Consider the following 20,386-nt stretch of genomic DNA (forward strand, 5'->3'; position numbering starts at 1 on the left):
CTCGTCAGACCCTGGCCTTTTCTTGCACTCAGCTCCGGCCGTGGCCTGCTGAGTGGTCCGTCTGCTCCGTCCCACGTCCGTCCCACGTCCACCACGACCCCATCCGTAATTCCCCATCCTGCACGTGGCGTGTGCCGCCATGCGTGTGGAGCTGGAGTTCACGGCCTCCACGGTGTGTGGCATGGCGGCCCGGTGCTCACAGGCAGGACGCGTGGACTCCGCTTGTCGGACCCCACTTCCGGCTCCGCTGCTCACCAGCTGCTTTGGAAGAGCACAGTGACGGGAACCCACTTGATGGCGACGTCGGGCATCGGCCGCTTACTTCATGTACCGACCTTTCGGTAGGCGCCGAAGACACGGGGTCGGCCCGGCGCTCGGTGGCCACGGCCGTGGTCGCTGGTTTCCTCCTCTCGTGACTGTCGGATGGAATCACCCCGAGATGCTTGACTGCCTCGAGCGTCTGTTTTCACGCCCCGGCCTTCCCCCGTCTTGGGTGTGCGTGGCTGCGGCCGCCCTGGTCTCCCGAGTTTCCCAGCAGGCGTGTCCGCGCCGCTGCTGCTTCCGGGTTGTTCCTCGAGTCCCCTGCCTGGCACCCCTCTTTCCCTCCTTCCTTTCTGGTGCAGGTGCCACCTTCTCAGCTCTCTCCCGCCCCGCAGGGGAGTCAGGCTCTCGCCAGGCCTGTGTCCTCCCCGAGGACAGCCCTTGTTTCTAGCTCGGTGTCTCATGCCCGACTTTCTTCTTCACTCTCCGGGGACAGCGGCCGCACGGCCGCGGGGGCCGAGGGCGGCTTGGGCTCTGTGTGCCACGCGGTGCTCACCTCCGGGCAGCGTCAGTGGCTGCACCGAAAGTTGTTCTTTTGGAATCCATGAGAGTCCCTTTGAGGCCATCGCCGCCGCCCTCCGCGTGCCCGGGACGGGTTCCCGTCGCGAGCGGCCCCCTCCCTGGGCCCGGGCGGCACGGCGCGGCCCTGCTGCTTCCTACACGCCGTTAGCCGGGAGCCGTGACTCTCACGCTGGGGTCCGCGCAGATCTGTAGGGCAGTAGCCTTTTTCTACTTCTCTTCCAAACGTTGATTGCTGTGCATTTGTCGTCTTTGTGGTGGTTTTCAGACGCACTCTCCAAGATTGATCCCCCCTGCGCAGCCTCAGCCGCCACCGCCGCCGCCGCCGCCGCCCCAGCAGCAGCCCATCAGGAGCCTGTTCCAGCAGCAGCCGTTGCAGCCCCTGCTGCCCCTGCAGCACCCGCAGCACGCCCCGTCTCCCCAGGGGGCGCACGTGCCGCCCCAGATGGAGGCCCCGCGCCTGATGATCACCCCTCCTCCGGTGACCCCGCAGCAGCCCAAGAACATCCACATAAACCCCCACTTCAAGGGGGCGGTGGTGACGCCCGTGCAAGGTACGTGTCTCCCCCGCCCTGGTGACGTCGCGGGGTGCCGCGGCTGAGTCGTTCTCGCCGGCAGGTATGCGAGGACCAGCCGGCTTCTTCGGGTCCGTTCCCCGCCCGCTCGGGCACGTGCCAGCTTGGCGGGCCAGACTCATTTGCTGAAACGTCTGTACCTCTTACTTTATGACTTAGCGGAAAGCCCTGGGCGGCCTCTGAATTTCCGGGCGGCAGAGGTAGCTGTGGGAACGCCGGAGTTGGTGTTTCCATCATTTCCCCGGTGGGAACGTCTGCGTGGCGAGCGCCCTGCTCCGCGTCCCTCAGGCGTTATTTTGAAGTGCCTCGCCTCGAGTGTTACTGGCGTGGACATGTGTCCTGAGGCTAGGAAGCTTCTTTTGAGCCGGTGACGCGGAGCCTGCCTTCACGCATCTGTTCCGCACACTCCGTCTCTGACGTCTGAGATCTATCGCTGAGAGAAGCCGAGGAGGCTTTGTGCGGCTGTGATCTTGCTTTCCGGCGGACAGGGACACGAAGTAAGCGTAAACCTAACGGCAGGAACATTACGTGGCGTGGCAGAGGACAGAGGTGGAGCGGAGCCAGGGCCCGGGGTGGGCTGCGGCTTTAGCCGGGGTCACGCGGGTAGCTTCGTCACAGAGCTGAGTTGAAGGAGGTCGGGGAGCCCGTGATGTCCCTGTTTCAGGGTAGGCTATTCCAGGCAGAGGGACGAGTGAGAATCCGGGATGAGGCCAAGCCTCGTGTGTGGAATTAACCCAAAAGAGACGGCCTGCCGCAAGTGGACTGATGACAGCAGAGAAGACACGCGGGGCCCCGGTCATGTGAGACCCTGGGCCGTTCTGAGGGCCTCGGCTTTGCCTCTGAGCAGTAGGGGCTGTGACCAGGGGTTTGAGTAGAGGAGGACAGGGTCCCGCTTTCTGTTAGGACCATTGTTGCTGCTCTGTAGGGAGAGCGCGGCAGGGTGGCGAGGGGGGAGGAGGCGGCCACACTAACCCAGGTCACAGGTGAAAGGGGCTCGGACGGGGCGCCGGCACGATGGTGGAGCGCAGTCACGTGCCGGATGTGATGCAGGTCAGGGCTGGTGGCACGCGGGGAGGGACCGCACGGCTGTGAGAAAGGAGGCAGAAATGGTGCCCAGGGGGTCTGAGAATCAGAGGGATGGATCGGCCATCACCCGTGACAGGGAAGGACTAAAGTCCTGCTGTGGACGTGTGAAATGTTCCATGCCAGAGTGAGAGTCCGGACCAGGGCGCGAGGCTCCAAGTATGTCATTGGCCCATAGGTCGATTGGAGCCTGCGTCCAGTGAGAGGCCCAGAGGAGGGGTGTCTGACCTGGGGTTTGCAGAGGGCGGGGAGGAGGGAGCCGAAGGTCATGGAGGACGAGCCTCAGAGGAGAGTGGCCAATGGGGGCTGGCGGAAGGGGCCCTGCCGGCGGAGCAGGTCGGGGGGGGGGCAGATGGGGATCGCGGGCTGGCGACTGTGTTCAGCGGAGGGGCTGTGGGGGTCTTGAGAGGGTGGTCGTGGGGAGACGGGGAAGGTGCGCGCGCACCTCGCTGAGGTGGGGGCACAGGCAGGGGAGGGCGTCTCTTGGGCGCCTCTGAAGGTGTTTTGCTAAAACAGAAGTTGGATAGTAACTGGTAGGAGGAAGTGGGCTGGAGAGAAGGTGTTTTCTTTTAAGATGGGAAAGCCAGCAGCTTGTTGAGAAGGAGAAGAGTTGTCGATGCAGGTGAGGGGGACTCGTCCTGGCCGGGACCCAGTGCCCAGAGGCAGGGCCGTGGTGGGGGTGGGGCTGGGGGGGGCGTGCAGGGGTGTGGGGGGCGGAGCGGTGGAGGGGTCTTGGAGCTCTTCCCTGACGTGGGCGGGCTGGAAGGAGCGAAGAGCCACGAGGTGGGGGTGAGGGAACGTCGCAGGTCTGAGGCGGGGAGAGTGGAGTCCCCCTCCAGGGGAGTAGAGGAGTGGATGTGCGGGGCGTGGCAGGTAGGGGTGCCGGGTGGTAGGCTGGGCGGTCGTGAGCCCGGAGTCAGGCCGCAGCGTGGTGGGGTAGCGTGGACACAGTGTCGCGTTCACTGGAGTCGAGGTGTCGACAGAGCAGTAGAGGGTGGCGTTGCGCGTAACGAGTGAAGGGAGGTGGAGTCACTGTCTGGGACGCAGGAGGGGCTGCGTAGGGACTGCGGGAAAATGGGTCACTGACCGTGACCGGGCCTTGGATGTGGCCGCAGTGAGGTGGAGGGACCGCAGTCAGGGACCCAAGAGGCAGGGCGCAGGAAGCACGGCCTCTGCCAAGACGAAGGAGCGGGCCGGTGCCGGAGGCCGTGGTGGGACGGGAGCTGAGCTCCGGGACACGGGAGCCCGACAGCAGCGGGTGTGGCGTGTGACTCCCCTGACAACGTGAGCTCCCACGCCGGGCTCCGAAACAGCACTGACGAAACAGCACTGACGGCCGCGAAGGACCCCGCCCTCCCGCGGGAGGAAGGTGGCCCGTCCCTGGGAGCGTTCTGCTTCCCTCTGAGCGACGGCGGGGAGGGCTGAGGCCACCATGCGTTCTGCTGACACTGCGCTTGGAATCCCGGAGTTCCAGAAGTTGGGGAAAGAAGCCCAAGATAGGGCTTGATGTGTGGGAGGAGGCCAGCGGCCTGGAGGTGTCTGAGACTGTGCTGTGCCCTTGGAGCGACGTCGGTGTTAGTGACGGGGGCAGGCTGGCCTAGGGCGTGGGGTCCGCGTTATGGGAGACTGCTCTTGTTTCATACGCCAGGGAGGCAGAGTCCAAGCCCGTCCCTGACCCCCAACCGACCCTCCGCCCGCCCCCACCTTATATTGGGATCTCTCGGCGGCCTCCGCCCGCGTTCTGCGCCCTCAAGGCACTGAAGCGCGGTGGCCCCCGTGCCTAGCGCGCCGCCCGCGGCTCCTCCGGCAGCTGTGCCCCTGGGAAGGGGGAGGACGGCTCAGTAACGGAGCCCTTCCCACAGCGGCTTCCCAAGACAGGCAGCTGCCGCCGGTCTGATTTGTCGGAACGGTTCTCCTGAGGTCGCATCCGTTTTCATGTATTTCCTCGTGTACGCTGAGCGCAGACCTGGCAGTTGGCAAGGTGCACAGATTCTCTTCAGCCTGATAAAAATCTAGTGTGAGACGTGCAGACTGGGAAGCTCTAAGGAAACCCCAAGGTGTCTTCAGGTAGGAAAGTCGCGTGCCTCACGGTTAGCAGCCTGAAAGCGCAGGCCTCGCACCGCGTGGCTCCTGTTTCGGCAGATAGAAGGTCAGCTTTCTGACAGTAGTTTTTCAGCGCTCAGAACCAGCCGAAGAGTTTCCACGCGAAGCTGGGTGCCATAGAGCCGGCGTTCCTTCTCTTGAACGCACCTTCGATCCTGAGATTGCGCCCGCATGGGGAGAGAGCAGAGACTGCTAGCTTGGCGTACCCGCAGAACACCATCGAAGAATGGTCCGTTCAGTGTGAGCGAGTGAGCTTAAGTAGAAACCACGGCTCTTCCCGGAGGGCAAGGCCGTCCGCTGTGCGTGTGACGTAGACTAGCCAGACCTGTGTTCACGGAGACTTAGGCCGTTGGAAGGCACGTGAGAAAGTGACAGCGTAAGCACATCTTTTCCTCATGGTGCATATTCTCAAGGGTGAGGGGTGTTCCACCATATTATAATTAACCAGTTTTGATGGAAATTTAACTTGTTTTCCAGCCTTTACCCTATTAAAAACTGTTGTAATGAATCGAAAACTCAACCAGTTTAGTCAATAGAAAGAAAAAGGTTAAATATCAAATATTCCAAGTTCAAGGTTCTGCTAGCAGTGCAAGTTCTCAGTTATCTTGTGCTCATGGTGCAGAGGAAGGCAGCTGGTGGAAGTGACTGTCTGCTTTTGAGCCCCAGGGGACCACGGAGCTCCTGAGGGACACTTGGCAAACCAAGGCCTTCTCGCCACGCTGGGTTTCTGATCACGTGTTCTCAGATGTGCTCCTCTGTTAACTTTTATTCTTTTTCCCTTCTTTCTTTTTTGTTGCTTTTTACCGTTTACTAAAAAGAAAAAAAAAAGGCCGACTAAAAAGAAGGCTTCTGTGTAAGGAATCTGTTAATTATAATCAGATTTCTCCCCAGAGATCGTTAAAAAGACTTAAATTTTTTAATCTTTTCACTGTATTGTAGGCATCTGGGTATCCGATAGGAATTGATGTTTAAATCCGAAGTTTAAAAATAAGTGGCACATAGGCTTGAAAGTCTGGGTACTTTGTATTTGGCACTTAATTTTAAAACCATTGTCTTTATGTTGTTTAATACGTAGTTTCTTCTTCACTTTCTTTTTTTTTTTTTTAATTTTTTTTCAACGTTTATTTATTTTTGGGACAGAGAGAGACAGAGCATGAACGGGGGAGGGGCAGAGAGAGAGGGAGACACAGAATCGGAAACAGGCTCCAGGCTCCGAGCCATCAGCCCAGAGCCCGACGCGGGGCTCGAACTCACGGACCGCGAGATCGTGACCTGGCTGAAGTCGGACGCTTAACCGACTGCGCCACCCAGGCGCCCCCTTCTTCACTTTCATTATAATCTTTTGAGGTCAGAGATACTCTGTTTCTTCCTCCATTTCATAATCTAATATTTTGCCCTAGATAAATCGATTTATCCCCCAGTGCCTTGTAGGAGGCCGTATCGAGTTGGGGGCTGCATCCTGTTTTACGTAAAGTCTCTCAAATTGACCTCCTCTCATTTTGAAGTTTTGACTCATTGGATTAGGCTTTCAAGGAGCAGAAGGACTTGAAAGGACTTTGCATTTTATTGAAGTTAAGTTTCTTTCTGTCACACACAATATAAATATAGATATATTTATTTTCGAGAGAGATTGAGAGTGAGCAAGCAGGGGAGGGGCCTAGGGAGAGGGAGACAGAGGATCCGAAGCAGGCTCCAGGCTTCGTGCTGACAGCACAGAGCCTGATGTGGGGCTTGAACCCATGAACCGCGAGATCATGACCTGAGCCGAAGTCGGACGCTTAGTCGACTGAGCCACCCAGGTGACCCCACACTATTACTTTAAATTGGACCTGTGGAAGTATGACCCTCATCATAAGTCTTAATATATAGAGTTCCTTGAGTACTTATAGTAAATAAAATTGATCTTAGCGTTCCAATTCTAAAGTCGTCGGAAAAGTGTATTTCTCATGTACCAGACGTTTCTTAAACTAAAAATATGGTATGTGATGTTACTGTTACTACCATTATTTTCTCTGTGTCCTCATGTGTCCCCATGTGTGTTCCGTGTGTGTGTCTGTGGTCTGTCCTCTTATAAGGACACCAGTCATACTGGATCCAGGCCCACCCACGTGACCTCGTTTTTCCTTAATCCCCTCTTTAAAGGCCCCTTGCCCAGATGCGGTCCCGTTTGGAGGTACTAGGGACGGAGACTTCGGCATATGCATTTGGGGAGGGGGGCACAACTCAGCCCCTGACAGCTGACAGCCTGAGAGCTTACTAGATGTATCTGGCTGCACATTTTAATGAAAAATGCAGCGCACTACCCTGCGGCAGTCCCTGCCCGGGCGGTGTTTCTTTCTCCCCCTTCAAAATCAAGTTCAGTGTAACATACTTTTTAAATAGTGTAAACATACCTGATTTAGCCCCAGGGTATAACATGTGGCTTCTTCCCTTCTATAAAATGTCTGTTTGAGAATTATGTGATTTCATGTTCTTCTGGTAGATCTGTTGGAGTGTTCTGCTTGTTTAAAAACACAAACCAAAAACAAACAAAGTCTTGGCATAGGAGATTGTTTAATAGATTGTTCTTTGTAACAGTACCATGGGTATGTGTGTTTTCCTTTCTCTGCCTCCCTCCCCTCCCTCCCTCCCTCCCTCTTTTTCATGATTCTAGAGGATTTAGATTTGAATTTGTATTTGATTGGAGTCAGAAAATGTAATTGGATTAGATAGTCTGGATAACTTGGATATGGATGTGAAACACAAAAGCCGTTTTTTATTTTAGAGGAGTAATCTCTTCTCTCATTGCAAAACATTTTAATTCTAAATAGAAATTCCCTGTTGAAATTGAAGCTTCTGCGTATGCTGTTGTATGGGGACAAGCGTCCTGCTTTCTCTTTCCCTTTTATGGGCTTGTAAACCACTAAGCACTTAGCTTAAGCGTAAACTTCGTATGTTACATGTAATTGACGCGTGATGCGTGTTTGATACTAGACTTGGTGTATTTCTCTTTTGGTGGGTTTGTTTGTGAAGTGAACCGTGTTTGTAACAAAAGGTGTTTTTCCACAGTGCCCTTGCTGCCAGTTCCCAGCCAGCCGAGACCTGCTGTGGGGCCGCAGAGATTCCCTGTGAGTAGCAGCTGCTCCTCCTGGTCTGAGGGGGTGAGCATGCGTTTACTAAGAGATACTAATGCAGCAAATACAGGTGGTTCCAACCAAAATAAGGGTCGAGGTTTGTAAATACTGACAGTGGTTTTTGTAGTGGGAAATGTTTGTTAACAGCTTACACGCCAATGGATTTCTGAGAATGGAATTAATTTGGTTTAACTGTAAAATTGTTGAATTAGGATCATCATGCAATGCTTTTCATGTTAAAGACTATGAATTTTGATTTCATTATTGCCTTGTGTTCAGTGAGAAAGGGCCTTGAGTGTGTGTGTGCACACATACACGTGCATGCACACACGTGTGAAGTTGTGTACGTGTGGGCACGTGTGTGAGATTCTAGGGAGCACTCATGAGAACTCTGCTTGTTTAAAAAAAAAAACCCAAGTCTCAAAAGTCTTCATGAACTATTGGTTTTATATTTTAAAATGAAGGTTTTGGGGCGCCTGGGTGGCGCAGTCGGTTAAGCGTCCGACTTCAGCCAGGTCACGATCTCGCGGTCCGTGAGTTCGAGCCCCGCGTCGGGCTCCGGGCTGATGGCTCGGAGCCTGGAGCCTGTTTCCGATTCTGTGTCTCCCTCTCTCTCTGCCCCTCCCCCGTTCATGCTCTGTCTCTCTCTGTCCCAAAAATAAATAAATGTTGAAAAAATAAAATAAATAAATAAAAAAATAAAATGAAGGTTTTTCTCTTTCAACTTTCTTTAAAAGAACACACACATTCTCCCACTCCACGCTTTGCAGTGTGCTTTCCTTGCTTATCCTAACCAGAAGAATAATGTCCATTAAATAATGTATCTGTTTAAGTAAATTGTTCTATCTGAGTTTTGGATTAGAGTTGTCGTTAGTTCTTGGTTTCATTAAATCAAAGAAGATATGTTCTTTGTAAAACCAATGTCGAAGAAAAATGGACTGGACCATAAAATTTTAATATCGTTTGTGTGTAAAACAGATGTAGTTTTGTTGAGACTAAATCTGATTTTCAGGAAATATCTAAAAGATGTATTTGACTCTACCTTTGATACTTAAGTAGATAGCATATTTATAGAAGGCACTTAACAGAAAGGTTTTAATGAAGGTTCTAGGTGTATAGGCAGATGATTATTCAAAAATGCAATCAGTAGTTAAGATTCAGAGTATTTTTTAGAAACCTCTTTGATTTGTAGTTTTTTATGAATTATGGCATGGTTCCTAGAACTGGTTCTTACTGGTTTTATTCCCTTATATTAACTAATTTTTCCTTTAAGTGACTCATAACGTTCTAAAAGCTAGTTAAAAACAGCAATATTGTATGTAATTGATATTTTTATAAAAACGTGTTTACTAATATAAAATTAGAATAATTGCAGTTTTCATCTACTTGTATTTTTCTTTAAAAAAAAATTTTTTTTTTTTAATGTTTCTTTTTATTTTTGAGACAGAGAGAGACAGAGCATGAGCAGGGGTGGGGCAGAGAGAAGGGGAGACACAGAATCCGAAGCGGGCTCCAGGCTCTGAGCTGTCAGCACACAGCCCGATGCGGGGCTCGAACCCACAAACCGTGAGATCATGACCTGAGCCGAAGTCGGACGCTTAACTGACTGAGCCACCCAGGCGCTCCTTGTATTTTTCAATTGTGCAAATGTGATTGTATCCTCTCCTAGAAGAAGCAAAGTGCATAATACTGGAGGATATTATAAGCGGATAATAGGAGACAATTTCTATGTAAATTGAACTTATTAATTTATTTTTTAAAGATTTTATTTCTAAGTAATCTCTAAACACAACATGGGGCTTGGACCTACAACCACCAGATCAAGAGTCACAAGCTCCACTGACTGAGCCGGCTGGGTACTCTGAAACTGAATGTATATATATAGTACTCTGAGGGTCATGAGTACTGTTACGGGGCGTTGAGGGTAGTGAGTACTGTTGAATTGCTTTTGGAAAAGTTTCTGCAACATGTCAGTTTTGTTTTGTTACTGCTTTTGAGATGGAAAGTATGTATGGGCTATAGGAAATAGTTGGGTACAGATTAGTCATGTGTATGATATGAGAGGAGAGATTTTTCTTTAGCTCAGTTATTTATCGTTATTTAGTGTGTATTGTGTCTTTCTTTAAGCCCCAAATGCTAGATCTTAAGCTGAATTTACGGTGAACTTATGGTCTTGAAAATGCCCTGCTCTTATTTCTGTAATCAATCTTCCTTAGGGAAAGTAATCAGATGTGGAATCTGTTTTTAAAAAATACACTTGAGGTGGGGTGCCTGATTTGCCCAGTCGTTGGAGCGTGTGACTTGATCTCCGTGTTGTGAGTTTGAACCCCATGTTGGGTGTAGAAATTACTTAAAAATTAAAAAAAAAAATCAGAAATATACTAGAGGCAGTATGTTTTTAAAAGTTCATTAAAATACTAGGAATGGAGACCAACTCTGGGCCATCTGCTGTTTTTTTACGTACACCAGATCTTTTTTGAATAAATTTTTTTTTTCCTTTTCTACTACTGGACTAAACTTGGTTGCTGTCTGTGTAAATGTAGTTTTGTGAACATGTGAGTTTCTCCTTTATGCCTCACGCCTCTGCCTAGTGTTTAGTCCCAAACCATAAAACAGATCAGCATAGCGATATAAGCCAGTTGTGACCAGAGTAAAATTCTGCAATCAGTGGGGATAGTATTGCTGTGTTCTAACAGAGCCCCTGGGAGATTTCCTAGTGGTGGTGGTGGTGTGCCCTAGGGGCTGTCCTATTAACTTTTGCTAAACTGAATTTTACTTTGTAAAATGACACTCTTCCTGCCTCCTGCCTTCTCCTCTCCACCCCCCCACCCCCCTGTTGATATAACATTTGCATTAGGAAACCTGACTTCAGAATCCTCATGGAGTCTCTTTGAATCATAGACTTCCTTGGCACACAAAAAAGATCTGAATCACAGAAATCTGAGCTAAGTGAAGTTCCCTGTAGTCTTGTAACTCAGTATAGGATTGCCGTGTCACTCGTTCAGTCACTCTGCATCCACACTTTCCGTGAACAAGGCCCAGGGCTCGGCCAGTTCTCCTGGGCACAGGGAGTAGGACTCCGTGCAGAAGTTGATCTGCAGACACGGGTCGGGTTGTCCTGAAACACGAGCGAGCGGTATGAAGCTGTCAACAGAAGCGCCACCTGTCCTGGGGACAGTGGGGGTTCATTAGAGGAGCTTAGGCTGGGGAGAGACGAGATTACAGTGAACTTCCCTTTGCTCAGTACATTTCTGTGATTCAGATCTTTTTGTGTGCCGAGGAAGTCTACTGATTCAGGTAATGATGAACCCTACATAAAATGAGTTGTGTAGAGAGGCGTTGTGTTATTTAATTTTTTACTTGTTTTCATTGATACATAATGTGCATTATATCATGCTCATTTAAGTATATAAGTATATAGGAATTAAGCTCTACTTGATGGACTAAAGAGTAAAAAAAGGCAGTCAGTTGAAGTACCACTAGATTTCCAAGTTTTAATTTTTTTTAATATTTTATTTGTGAGGGGGTGGGGCAGAGCGCCAGCAGAGGAGGAGGGGCAGAGAGAGAGGGAGACGCAGAATCCGAAGGAGGCTCGAGGTGACAGCTCAGAGCTTGACGCAGGGCTTCAATGAACCCGTGAACCCTGAGATTATGACCTGAGCCAAAGTCGGGTGGACAGTTAACCGACTGAGCCACCCAGGCACCCCTAGATTTCCAAGTTTTAAAGGAGTTAGTATTAATGCTGAGGTATTCCTTCTCTTCCCCAACAGTGGCAAGCTTTACTTTCTTAAAAGTCCATTTTGTTTGACAATTTTATGAAACCTTGAGAAATTCTTAACTTAGAACTAGTATGCCTACAAATTGTATTAAGTGATAATACCTTGAATTTTTAATTTAAAAAATCAGAACTCTAGACAGCCTAATATTAAACCTATTTTTCATAGGATTCGTTAAAATTATTTTTAAAAACTAAAATCTTAGGCCAAAATATGGTATTCTTAGCTATGCTTGATTTAGTAGCAAAACTAATATCTTTATGTCCTGTTGATGAATTTTATTTAGGGAATTTAAACAGTTTTTAAAGCAAAGATTTGAATGTCAAAGTAACAAATATCGTAAGAAAAGCTTCCCTATGTTTGATCTTTTTGGAAAATACCGTTTTAGCTCTTGACATCGAGGTGCCTTTCTGTGGTCGTGTCCGTCTTGGTGTCTCAATGGGCTGCCCCCCCCTCCAGCCCCCACCCCCGGTTCCCTCGTTTATGGAATTCGGTGATGTGCTTTGTAATTTAGGTTTCCACCTAAGAATCAGATCCGTGTATTTAATTTTAGCCACGGACACAGCTGTTAGTGCTGCGTTCTAGAACATTTCTTGTCCCAAACTTTAATTCCCAGACTGTTTTCTTTTTTCCAGTCGGTCTTCTGAACCTTTGTTTGAAATGTAAACATAACTCGGTTGGTAGCGTCATCAGAGAACGAATTCTCTTCGTCCTCATTTTTGTCCCGCGATGTGACTCTGCCACGTGTAAAATGCGTCTCGGCCGTCGGAGCAGTGGCCACGCACAGGAGCCGCCGCTGGTCGTCCCTCCCTCCGCCCCAGCTCTCGTGCTCCGTCCGGTCTTGCCGCCCAGCCGCCTACCGTCCGTCTCCTCTCGTGAAGCATTTTCACTCGTGTGAAGGCTCGAGTGTTGCCCCACAGACGGTCGTGGTTTCCTTTCGTGGTGTTGGTGGGGCGGTGGGGTCGGGACGCTGGTGCACCGCCCTGCGGGTGAGCGCCTGTCTTGGTGTCTGTGAATTCTGTGCTCGTTTTCAAAGGCTCTTTGTTTTACTTGTTAGTCTGATTGGTGTCCCTTTCCACGAAGGCTGACGTTTTTGTCACTGATGGAAAGTTTGGAGTCTTTTCTTGGCCCATAAGTATATCGTCCAGTTACGTATTTATCCTCGAAGTGATGTTTATTGTTTTTAATGTTTGCCCACTTAGAAAAGTAACACTAGAATGTCGGTTGATAATCTTTTAAAGTGTCGCTTTGAGATTTTGCTGACCTAATGTGTTTTAGGTGTCCGCGCAATTGCTGTTTTTAAGCGTATGGCTAAACCCCGAGTGACGCACGTTGTAAAGATTCTTGACCGAGGGGGTTTTAAACACCTATTCAGTCATTGATTCTGAATCGATGTACTGGGTGAATGCTGGTATTTCAGGGTAGCCACTTCAATACCAAGTGCTTTGGCTGCTGAATCATTTTTCAGGGACTTTAGTTTGAATTCAAACTAAATATTATGTTTAAAAAAAAGACTGCTGATGAGTTTCAAGTAGTCTTCTGAGCAATCACGTTCGTTTTTAGTTTTAGGTTTTGATTTCCATCTGTGCTTACTGTGCAGTGACAGTGCCGTGCAGGTAGGTCCCAGGGAGCTCTGTGCCCGTGGAGCATGCGTGTGGTATCAGGTGCTGCTGATTGACAACGTCCTGGATGTGTTTTATATGGCATTTCATGCAAATCATGTTTGATGAGACTGCTGCCTCCAATTCCATTTCTCTCTGATTAGAGCCCTTGCAGATGTGAATCTAGACTTTATTCCAGTCTTTCTTTTGAACCGCTAACTGTTTTTACAACCTGCCTGCAATGCCGTGTAATTATTAGCACTTAAGATCGGGAAGGAATGATGGGCATTTTCTCTTACCAGACCTATGAGTAGTAGCAGGCGAGTGTGGGATGAGAGCCTTCCAGCTGTCAAATGTCGTCAGGCTCGCAAGGAGAGAATGCAGTTTAAAATGCAGGTGACATAATACCCAACATCCTCCGTTTGCTGGTGGGTTTCTGATTAATCGTGATTACCATACATTATCATACCATCAAATTTAATCATATCAATGAATTCCCATCTGCAGCAGTAGGAGGAACAGCTAAACACCACGGTAACAGCCATTAAGTATGGCGGCGATGAGATCCTGCACCCCGTCGACTCGCTGTCCTGCCGGCATACGCTGTGTGCTGGGCAGAGAGAGGGTGGGTGGGGTCCGCACGGAGAGACCTCAGAGACCTGGGAGCACTTGCTCAAGTCACAGGAAGTGGGTTTCTCATACAGTTAAGTGAGCCAGTAAGCCACATTGTGAAAGCGTTTGCTACACGGTTTTGTTGAGTTTTCGGCCAAGTTAAAACCTTCCACGTTGAGATGAAAACCTTTCCCACACCCTTTCATAAATAGTAGACTTAAACGGAGTGCGGTTTGCCAGTCTGTAAAGTGGTAATGTGGCCAATGTGTTGTTGACAAGAACACAAATTTTCAGTCTTAGAACCTCTTACGTGTGCCAAGAAAATCTTGATGGCCTGTTTTTATCGACGTGTCCTACAAAGCACACCGGTTTTTATTTTAAATATTTGTTTTCCCTGAGTCTTTGAAGACCTATAGTTCTGTTGAAATGCATTTGTTTAAATGTTCATTTATTTTGAGAGCGAGAGCTTATGCATACATAAGTGGGGGAGGGGCAGAGAGAGAGGGATAGAGGGTCCCAAGCAGGCCCCGTGCTGTCAGCGCAGAGCCCGATGCGGGGCTTGAACTCGCAACCGTGAGATTGTGACCCGAGCTGAGATCGAGTCAGATGCTTAACTGACTGAGCCACCCAGGTGCTCCAGTTGTTGAAATGCATTTTTAAGATACACTTTGAAAGAGGCCCTATTTTATTATAAAGGACCTGAAAGCATTTCTTCCCAAAAGTTAGAGTTTTAAAAAATTTTTACAGTTTCGTCCTTTTCCTTTTGATGTGCAAGCTGGTGAGTTTTTGTAAGTGCATTCAGTTGTGTGCTCACCACACTTGAGAGAGAGAGAGAGAGAGAGAGAGAGAGCGCGCAGTCCTGCCGCTCAGAGGGCTTCCTCGCGCTGCCCCTTCTGTGGTCACGCCTCTCCCCGCCGAGCCCCCCAGCAACCGCCGCGTTCTCTTTCATTGAAATCATGTCCTGTGAGTGGACTCCTGTGGGATGTTTGCTTTGAGTCTGGCTGCTTTCCCTCGCCACAGTGCTCTTGAGATTGCGCCCGTAAGGGATTTGTCTTTTTTAATTGGTAGGTATTATTCCACTGAATGGATGTACCACAGTCCGTTTATCCCTTCGACATCTGGATTTTGCTAGTCTCTGGCTCTCAACGAAGAGAGTTGGTATAAACGTTTGTGTCTAGTGTTTTGTGTGAACACGGTTGTCATTCCCTGGTGGGAGATGGGAGTGATGGCCCGCGTGGGAGGTGCACTTGCGGAGGAGGACTTGCGCACAGACCGCATTTGCAGTTGGCAGAGCTGATGCTGCTCTTCTGCTTTTTAACTCACTTTTTTTTTCCCTATTTTTTTTTTTTTTTTTACATTTATTCATTTTTGAGAGACAGAGACAGAGCACAAGCAGGAGAGGGGCAGAGAGAGAGGGAGACACAGAATCCGAAGCAGGCTCCAGGCTCCGAACTGTCAGCACAGAGCCTGACGCGGGGCTCGAACTCGCGAACCGTGAGATCATGACCTGAGCTGAAGTCAGATACTCAGTCAACAGAGCCACCCAGGCGCCCCGACTTTTTTTTTTGAGTGAGGAAACACATCTCCCTGGAGCACGTGCTGTTGAAGTTCATTGGGAAATAAAAAAAAGAAATTACTGAGTGATTACTGTGTTCCAGATTTTGCTCAGAGCTTGTGTTCAACAACCATAGGGAGGTATCCTTTTCTCCGCTTTACAGATGGGGGAACTGAGTCTTTTTGGCCACAAGAAGTAGGGTTGTGCAACCAAGGCAGTCGGAGTCTCAGTCGTGGTGTGGCTCTCCCTTCCTCGCAAAATATTAAAACGCATGTCAGTAAACTGGATAAAAATGATTGGATCTGCTAAAGTGGATCCTAGCTGTATTTAAGATGCGAGTGTCACGACCCAGTGCTGTGGGGGAGCAGGCACTGTGCTTGCGTGGGGTGTTTGGGAAGAACGGGAGGGGCAAGGGACAGGGATAAAGTTATGGCTTTCCAACGTATGACTTAGGTGGGTACACAGTCTCTAGTCTGTTCATCAGAAGCAGTACTTTGTACTGAGTTAAAGGTGTCCTGCTTGGGAGTGCATGCTCTAGTTTCTCTGCTGGAGCCAGCACGCTGTCTTCATGTGTTCAGGTCCGCGTGGGGAGCAGTGCTGACCCTGGGCACACGCTTCTTCAAATGTTTAGAAAGCACCTCTAAACACAAAAACGCCTTTTAAGAAAATGAATGTAGGTATTAAACGAGGCACAACCTGAAAGAAAAAAGATCTGTGGAAAGCACTGAGGTAAGAGGATTAATATTGTGATAGAGGGTATAATTTTAATTATGCGAGGGGTCACTAGTGGTCTGTATTCTCTGCGTTTGACCCACATTGAATGAGAATTAGCTGAGAGTCGTTCTTAAGCGTCTGTTGGTTTCTTATATGGTTCTTTGCATTTTAAGTGAGCTTGATAAATGAAAACATGCTGCAAAGGAAGGTTGTAATTCATTGAAAGATTCATGAAGTTTCAATGACATTGTTAAGGTATTTAATTAGTCTTATTAAAATATACTGACTGACCCTGTTAGGGAAGCTGATAAGTCCTACAATAGCTGTTAGAACCTCTTTCTTTTCCGCATTATACGATTAACTTTGGGCTAAGCAATTTATGCAGAGTGCCTTTTTTTTTTTTTTTTTTTTTTTTTTTTGTGGTTGAAGTTGTCAGTCCTTCTTGAGTAGGATTAACACAGATAACATCATGTAATTAACAAGAGATGCGGAACATGCCAGAGTGCAGTTTGTGTAAGAATTCTATGAGAAAGAATGATAATGTTTTACCTGAGACTCTTAAAGGGATAGAAAGAAAAGCAAAATAGAGCAATTAGCCAAGAGGATTAAGGTAGCCTTTTCTTTCAAAAGGCAGGAGAATTAGTGCTGAAAGTTCTGGTAAGTGAGGTGTTCGCAGCTCACTAACGGTCTTAAAATAATTGTGCGTTTGGTGGAGGGAATTGGTAATTTATTATCCTTTATACCCGTGAAACGCTACAAGTTCTTCAATGAATGCTCGCATCAGGAGAGCCTCTGAGGTGGTGAATGCCACACTGGAGCCGTGGCCTGCTGAAGACACGCTGGTCCCAGCGGCAGTGTGTGACAGCAGAAAGAGCACTTTATAATAAAAGCGAGAATCTGAAAATGTGCATTTTCGTCCTGAGCTGTGTGGGGGCAGTGTAACTTGGGCCAGTCCGCTTCTGGCTCCGTAAACCTGAGTGTCCTCACCCCTTAAAGGGAAAGTTACTTGTTCTGCCCGTTTCCTGGCACCGTGTTTGCAGAAGATACGACGTTGACTTGGTGAGTCAGGATGCGAATGAGGCTGCACATAACAAAATTCTTTGAACAGTGACTTAAACCAAGTGGCGTGTTTTTGCATAAAAATGAACAAGTTCTGGGTTGGGATAGCAGTTCTGTGGTGTTATCAGGGACCTATGTTTTTCCTACTCAAATCGCAGGCCAAAAGAGGAGGAGGGAGGGACAAAAGGTGCGTGCCCGCTGAGGCAGCCCCCAGTGAGCCTCCCGAGAGCCCCCGGCCCACTGTGACAAGTTCAGGGTTTTAGGTGGGCAGTGTTGCCCCTGTATCACTCAGGAAGAAGTGAGAATCTAAAGTAGGTAGGCAATTAGCAATCTTTTCCATGTGGCTCAAACTTATGGCCAGAATTTAAGTTGTGTCAGTGTAGGGAAAGGAAGTGCCATCCATGTTCAAAATGGAATCAAAACCAGTGAGGAAAATGGCATTGTGAGCTTGAAGATGCCTGCTGGTTGTTAAATTTCTGTTTCGGAAAGCCAGTACCGATAACACTCAGAAGATTTTACGATCTTAAAGCGTTCAAGTTTTAAACTTCACGTAAGCATTCAGGCCCTCAGGTTCTGTTACCCGTTGAGGCAAGTGGAGGGGAGGAGGGGCCCACGTGTCTTCCCCAGATGGTTTCGCCCTTGTGTCCGCCAGGATCTGGTCTCTCCAGAGAAGTAACCGTTGTCACTCTGGTTTATTTCACGGACCAGCCGCGGACTTTCTTTTTGAATAATCTGTCTTGCAGTGTCTGCTCCTTTTCTCTAATCTTCCTGCCATCTGGCCCTCACGCAGGCTTTGGCACCTCGGAGGCGGGCTGCTTTCTGGTAGGGTCTGATGCAGGTACCAGTAAAGCTCTCTCTTCCCCGTGCCGGCCTCCTTCAGCCGCACTGCTCAGCGTGTGCTCCTGGTGTCTTTCGGCCCGCACGTGGCCTGCCGTAGTCGGTCATCCCTGGCACTCGCTGCCCTCCACCTGGCTGCCCTGGCTTATCACACCTTGCAGGTGTCACCTGTGGTTTCAAGGTTACACCTGCACAAACCCTCTGTTTCCATTCTTACTCTTTTGGACAAACTGCCAAAGCCAGAAATTTCCCTTGCTTACTCATCTTGAGTCAGCTCTTTCTTCTGCATTGTAGACAGCATCTCCGGTCCTGCTTCCTTTATCAATTTCTCATAGGCTGCTCAGGTAAGAACTGCTAATTTCTTTTACCTGTTCAGGCAGCCATGGAATTTCCTTGGCTGTCTGACTTTAGACTTGATTTGGTATTTATTGGTTTTCTTGACTTCCAAAGCACTCACACACTCTCTCACACAATTACATGTACGTACGTGATAATAAAACACCGAGACAGACCAAGGGAAGTGAAGTTACTCCCCGCCGTTTCCTGTTCATCATGAGCACAGTGGGTGAGTGGATGTGCTGTGGGGGGGCCGGTGACCCGGGAGTCAGTCCGGGCTCTGCCACTTTCTAACCTTGGACTGTGCGCGAGATACTTAAATGCTCGGGATTTCTGTCAGCAGACCCCGTGCCTCGTCGGGCGTTACAGGGAGCGAATGAGAAGGTAGAGGAGCTCTGTGAGTCAGCTGGCGGCAGTAGTGTGGGCTGGAGCCTTGGGCCAGCGGGAGCAGAGCCCAAGATGGGGGTTCGGGTGCCGGGGACGCCAGGTAGGAAGGGGGCGGGACTGGGCTGCGGTGTGCTTTCAGGGAAAGGCTCTTGCCCTGGCCTGACCCTGAGGGGGGGGGCTCTGGAGCAGAAGCCCTACCTCCGAGTCGTCTGCCCTGGGGCAGAGGGCCGTGAGCTGCACGGGCAGGCCTGGAGGGACAGCGCCCATCGGCCAGGACAGCAACGGCCGGGGCCCGTGGCACCCGCACATAAAAGGTCCTGGTGGCGGCCCCAGAGCGTCCGGCACAGGAGGACCGGCTGGGGTGGGTGACGGACTGAGCGGTCCCGAGCCCTCGGCGGCTCGGCGCTGCAGAGTTCACTTCTCACTCCCCTTGCCCCCGGGGCTGCCTCCTCTGGGCCCCGCAAGACCCCCTCGTCGGGTGGGGAGAGGGCGAACCGGGAGTTACTCCTGTGTAACTGGCCGGGTCTGGGACCGGCCTGCTTCACTTCCGGTCACGTGCCGTTTGCTGAACCTTGGTCACGACGCCAGCCTCACTGCCTTGCAGGACCGACTGTGAAATGTAGTCTCACTGGTGCTCGGGAACATGTGGGCACGGACGGTGGGCATCAGAGGTCTGTCCTCATTGGGGCGGGGGGTGGCTCATGTTTACATAAAGCCAAACACCATCATAACTACGGGGTTAGGTTTCATGTTTCACTAGCATCCATGGTCCTGTAACATTACCAAGATAATAAGATAATTACACTCAATTTTTCTTACTGATTTCTGTCCTTCTCTTCAGAGCTTAGGCAGATTTGGGATATGGACCTAGCCACACCTCAAGTTCTGGACAACGTCATTTATTTTTATAGTATATAGTCTTTGGTTTACATTGTTTATATTTTACAAATGACTTTGGATTTTTTCTATCCGCATTTTGCTTCTACACTCGCCTCTACCGTGTCTTGCTGTTCCATGAGCATTTCCTGCTTACGTACAGTTCTGACTTGTTGATCTGTTTACTTTAGGATGGACCCTGGAAAAATGCCTTGTTGTCGTGTGTGTGGTGCGCGATTGTTGCTAAGTGCTACTTTGCAATAATGAAACGCAAAAACGAGCAGAAGCGAAGCAGGACCTCCCCCCCCCCCCCCCCCATCTTACTCCGGTCATCCTGTGCCCGTGTGGTTTATCGATGTGTCCTGCATCTTACAGGTGTGTGACTCCTCAGTTGGGTCCAGAGCCAAGAAGAAAACAGGCCTGGGCTGTGCTCCTTAGCAGCAATGTTGGAAGTGCATCCCACAAACTGCCCATCGAGTGTCTATCCTTCAGAGAACAAGTGTACTCTCTAAACATTGGGGGGCGGTTGCAGGTCGGAGAACAGTCCGTGCTCCTCCCACGCTCCCTGTCTGGTCCACACCTCGGCCATGCAAGTTGAGATGATTTTTGTCCTACACTTAAGTCAGAGGACCGGGTTCTGTTGATGTTGGCTTCTCTTTGGTCCCGGTGCGCTCTGTTCTCAGTCTGCTCAGCCCAGAGCCTCGGCTCACTGCCCAGGGTCCAGCTTGGTCTATTCCAACCTCCATCACGCCCTTCCTAGCGTTCGGCCATCCACTGTCTGTGGGCTTCGTGGGCAGTCAGGGCTCAACCCCCGTGGTATTTTAGTTTGTTCTTAAATTGTTTTTTAATGTTTATTTTTGAGAGAGACAGAGCGTGAGCAGGGGAGGGGCAGAGAGGAGAGGGAGGGAGACACAGAATC

At 49.7% G+C, this 20,386-nt stretch overlaps 1 protein-coding gene across 4 annotated transcripts in view; it reads left to right on the forward strand.

Annotated features, from left to right (window-relative positions):
* RBM33 (RNA binding motif protein 33) overlaps positions 1 to 20,386 on the forward strand; it is a 138,935-nt gene that overhangs the window by 67,099 nt on the left and 51,450 nt on the right. For all 4 annotated transcript variants that reach the window (XM_030308889.1, XM_030308887.1, XM_030308888.1 and 1 more), the window contains 2 exons: positions 1,109 to 1,394; positions 7,650 to 7,708. In XM_030308889.1, coding sequence (XP_030164749.1) covers positions 1,109 to 1,394; positions 7,650 to 7,708 — 345 coding nt within the window. The remainder of the gene's footprint in view (positions 1 to 1,108; positions 1,395 to 7,649; positions 7,709 to 20,386) is intronic.

The sequence above is a fragment of the Lynx canadensis genome, chromosome A2, assembly GCF_007474595.2.
Source record: "Lynx canadensis isolate LIC74 chromosome A2, mLynCan4.pri.v2, whole genome shotgun sequence".
Taxonomy (NCBI): Eukaryota; Metazoa; Chordata; class Mammalia; order Carnivora; family Felidae; genus Lynx; species Lynx canadensis.